General features: G+C 28.5%; 1 protein-coding gene across 1 annotated transcript; it reads right to left on the bottom strand.

Annotated features, from left to right (window-relative positions):
• Window positions 1-374: 374 nt before the first annotated feature.
• On the bottom strand, window positions 375-4,643 carry LOC145079640 (cytochrome P450 81Q32-like). The gene is made up of 3 exons (XM_079023120.1): window positions 4,037-4,643; window positions 1,289-1,631; window positions 375-1,171 (listed from the first exon to the last, which is right to left on the bottom strand). Exons 1-3 carry the CDS (start codon window positions 4,597-4,599, stop codon window positions 548-550), a joined length of 1,530 nt encoding a protein of 509 aa, XP_078879246.1. The 5' UTR covers window positions 4,600-4,643; the 3' UTR covers window positions 375-547.
• Between the last annotated feature and the right edge of the window lie 654 nt (window positions 4,644-5,297).

Genomic DNA, 5,297 nt, shown 5'->3' with positions numbered 1-5,297 from the left:
AAGCCCAACACAAAAAGAGTATTATATAATTATCTTATTACGCTAAGAGCATCCACAATAGTGAGTTTAATGGAAGAGTTGAACGGGGTGACAAATCTATTTGTCTTTTAATTGATCAAACTTTATCATTATGAGATGTCATATTGGTATTCAATAGATTTGGAGTTCAATGAGAAAAAATGAAAGTTTTAATTCTTAAATATTACTATAAATTATAATTTATAATATTTTATTGAACTTTGTAGAGTTAATGCGTTGTAGAAAAAAATGATAGAGTTATATGAATTATAGAAAAACGATTTGGTAATCCATTAAATTTTATGAAGTTCAATACATTATGGATACCTTAACATGAAGCACATAGCGAGGGGCGATAACCAAGTGGAGCTCTATTACATTGACAAGTGAGCCCAAAGATAATCTACTATTGATCACCTAAGCGCGATATTATCACATACAAAGGCTTTATCACATATAAATTAACCTAACGCTATATAAACAAACGTACTTCTTGCATGGATATTTATTCTACGTGACAAAGACATGCTTAAATTTGAGAACGTAGATTCATCATGGTCGCCCGTGGGTGACATACAGCCATCAATGGTTGTGCCTTGAACAAGGCAAGACGTGTTTGTTCGTTCATATCAACCATATTCTCGCTAACCCTTTCCCAGTCGAAGGTATGTAGAAGTGAGCCCAAAGTAAAAGTGATCACACGCATTGCCATGTGCTTTCCAGGACAACTCCTCCTTCCATATCCAAACGGCATTAACTTAAATCCATCTCTTTCGCCTACAATCTTTTCAAATCTTTCTGGCATGAATTTTTCAGGTTCCTTCCATACATTGGGATCGTTTTGAATAGCCCATGCATTCACCATTAGCATGGTGCCTTTAGGGATGTAATATCCTCCAATACTACATTCCTTTGACGACTCATGAGGGACTAGTAAAGGGGCAACTGGATACATTCTTAATGTCTCCTTTACAATGCAATGGAGATAAGGAAAATTCTCCATATCTGATTGCTTGAGGAATCGTTTATCATCGCCAACATAATTCTCAATCTCATTCTGTGCTTTCCGTAGAACTTCTGGATGGTTCAATAAAAGAGAAAATGCCCACTCCAAAACTCCGACTGTTGTATCAGTTCCTGCTGACATTAAGACCTAAGAAAAACATACGTGCACAAAGTTAATTAGATACATTTTTTAATATAATCCACACGACTACAAAAAATTCACTTTTTATGAAAATTATACTTATAGTGTATCGAAAGAACATACTTGCACAAGTCCTCTGATAAGTTTATCAGGGTAACGTTCAGGATTTTCTTTCTGTCTAGCCAACAAGAACTCAATCACTTTTCCTTCTTTCTGACCTGATCCCTCAATATCACGCATCTTTGATCGAAGTTCCTCAATTAAGCTGTCCATGAGAGAATCTCCTTTTTTTTGCAACTCCTTGCACCTTTGCTCCAAAGTAATCAATCCTAGCGTCTTTAATAACGGCATAAAATACCCCACGTCTTGTTCGTCGGTCGTCATTCTAAATGAATGAGTGACATAGTCGACCATAGAAATTGACTCCATCCCGTTTCCCTCGCAAGTCATCTTTTTCGGGCAGAACCTATCAGAAACATCATATACTGAGAACTGCGACTACAACATGCGGCACGTTCATGTTATAACTATTACAATATACATCAAGTAATATCACAGTTATAATTACCAAATGGGTGTTTCTACCTATATGAAGTATATGAACCTCAAATAATGGTTTCAGGTGCGTCTCAGCGTGTAACCCACATAATTTTGAGTGTGTGGCGGGGTTCATTTAAGATAAGTATTACTCAAACATCCAAAATCCTTAACTTAAAAATAAGAGAAATTAAATATCCTTAACTAAAAATAATACTATTTTACTCTATGGATTAATCATTCATGGTGGTTGCCGTTAAAAAAAAAATCATTCATGGTGGTCACGAAAAGTCTAATTACCATAAAGTGTTCTAAAAAGAGGAAGCATTATGTACATTTTATTTGCTAAATTATATTGCATGGCCCACATAATATATATATATATATATATATATATATATATATATATATATATATATATATATATATATATATATATATATATATACTAGTCGTAGACCTATGTATTACATAAATTAATTTAAAAAAAAAAAAGTTAAATATGAAGATCTAAATAATCGAGAGCTATGAATTTGTAAGAAAATAAGAAAACTAATGAATTATTAAAATTGGAATACTTTTTATCTTTTAAATTTAACAAATAATTTAAATAAATAAACAAAAGAATATGATAAAATTTATTTTAAAAATTTTGAAATGAAAAGGTAAGCTAATTAAAGAAATTGATATCAATTTATTACTATATTTATTATAATTATTATATTAAAATATTATATAAAATTTAATAAATTAAGAAAATCTATAAAATGAGATGTGAAAATTAAAATTTATTGTAAATTATCATAAATTGACATTTGTTAAATGGAAGGAGAACATGACATATGGCAAAAAAAAAATTATTTATTAGGGAAGATATAGAAGTTCATTTGAGATCATGTTAATTTTGTGAGATACTGGGTGTGAAAGACGTGTAGTATACAGGTTGATTAAAAAAAACTTATATATATATATATATATATATATATATATATATATATATATATATATATATATATATATATAAACATTATGTTTTTTATAAGAAAACATTAAATATTGAAGTGTTAACATTAAATATTTTTTAAACCAAAATTTCAAAATATATACAAACAAAATGATGAATAAATAAATAATTCAATTTATACTAATAAAATAAACTATAGAAAAATAATTATATTTTGACCATATAGCCTTTTTTTAGTTTGTCAATAAAAAGCAATAAAGTTTGATTATTTTTTCTATATTGACCATATTAGAATTTTTTGAATATTTATAGTTTAATATTCGAATAGAATATTATATATTTCTAAAAATTCAATTTAAATATTTATTATATAATATTCTATTATAATATTTAACGTAAATTTTGAAAAAAAAATGGCAAATTATTTATTTATTTATTTATTTTGATAAAATACATGACGGAAATAATATTTAAAAAAGTTCTAAAATTTTCATTTATTATGCATTTTAATAATATTTTTTTATCTTCAAAATTAATGGTTTGGATTGGATCTCTATGTCTCATAAAATATGATAGTCTCACATGAATGAATATATATATATATATATATATATATATATATATATATATATATATATATATATATATATATATATATATATATATAATTGAGATCACTTATGAATAATAAATATGGTAGGAAAGTAAGAATATGCATGGACTCTATAAACTTAACTAGTTTGTCAAAATTATCATACAATCACAAAAGAAAGAGTTCTTTTTTATTGAAGAATTTTTTTCTTATGGTACTACTTAAAGTAAATCATATATTTCTCTTTGTTTTTTATTTTTATTTTGACTAATTGATCTTTATATTTTTTATTATTTAACAACAAGACGAGATCTATATAAAACACGATTTAGCGGAGGCTAGAATTACAATTGTTTTTATATGGTTTTTTAGTCTTATTTTATTTTTGTTTAAGCGTCATCCATATTATAATAAATAAATAGTTTTAAATTTTCTTGATAAATGTCACTTTAATACAATTTTTCGTTAATATTATGTCATGTGTCATGTAGATATATTAGATAATAAATTTCAAATTTTAAATATACATTTTCTAATTATATGTTAAATTTGAATTTATAATAACTTTAAAAATTGAAGTTATAATAACTTTAAAATTTTAATATATCTCTTAATTAGTAATTTATTTAAAATGATTTATTTAAAATAATTGATTAATAATTATAAATTATTATTATAAAATTTTAATTAATTTTATAACAATAATTCTTTATAAGCTGCTAGTAATCTAATAAACGCAATCATTTATAAAACAAACTTTCAAGTTTAATGAGTTTACCCATTTCCTGCGAACATCTTCATCATCACGTTAAGCACAAGGTCCAGAAACAACGGTTTTAGCTCTACAGTCTTTTTCTGGGAATGGAAAAGCCGGCCAAGCAACAGCTTCACCTCATCCGTGAGTGAGTCATGTTGCTCCGGTAGACGATGAAATGGGAGGATTTCAAGGCAGGAGACACGGCGGAGATGACGCCAGTGACCACCATGAGGTGCCCAAGCAAGGTTGCTATAGTTGGACCCAAATTCCTTTCCCACCACCAACTTAGGTCGGTGGGCAAACACCGCATCGTTTTTGGAGAAGAGGTCTTCCGCAAGCGACGAGGATGAGATTAGAAGGACTCGTCGGCAGCCAAAATGGAGGAGCAAAATTGGCCCGTGGCGGGCGGCGATACTGTAGAGGGCTCGGTGGATTGGCAGCTGCTTGAATAAAGTAAGGTAGCTTATTTCTGGTAAGGCTAATAATGGAGTTGGCGGCAGATTCTTGATTCTGGGAACGAAATATCTGTTGAATATGGACCAGGCTATGCCCAAAAGTAAGATGTACAAGTGGAGGTCTTCCATGTTCGAGTGAAGCTATCTCTAGGATTTCTGCTTTCAAGTGTGGCTTCGTCGTGATTATTTATAAGCCAAAAACTGAGGTTCTTTAAGGAAAAATAAAATTATAAAAGGATAGTTTAATGTGATTGGTTCATGATCTCGTAGATATGTTTAAGCCAAAAGTACATACATGGTCCTTGTGGTATAGGGAAAATACGCTACTAATTTGGTCTAACTTTTTTTCGTTACAGCTTCGGTCCTAGTGGTTTACGTTAATTACAACGTTGGTCCTTTTGGCTCATGTTGTTTCGTTTAATACATTTACTCCTATTCATGTGCCGAACTTGCGAGTAAATTCATTTATTCAATTTTATTTTATTTGTTTTATCTCTCATATTTTAGGTGGTGTTTGTTTTTTTTAAAACAAAATGTCTACAATCTGCGGACCATAACTGTAAACCTTTGCGGTAGAAAAGGTGAACCAAACGTCCGCAGTCTAAAAGAAGAAGATTGTTTGTTTTTTTAAAATATGCATGCTAATAAAATAAACTAAAATCTAAATAAACTGATTTTTTTAAACTACAAAGTGATTTTTTAATATATTTACGACTTTGTTATAAATAATTAACAAATCTAAATCAACTTTTAGTATTATTATATAAAAAGTAAAAAATAAAAATGGTACAAATTAACGTATATATTTGATAAAAACTAACAATTTT

This window comes from Lactuca serriola, chromosome 1 (genome assembly GCF_051521515.1).
Source record: "Lactuca serriola cultivar US96UC23 chromosome 1, Lser_US96UC23_V15, whole genome shotgun sequence".
Classification (NCBI taxonomy): domain Eukaryota; kingdom Viridiplantae; phylum Streptophyta; class Magnoliopsida; order Asterales; family Asteraceae; genus Lactuca; species Lactuca serriola.
This window is presented reverse-complemented; position numbering and strand designations above follow the sequence as displayed.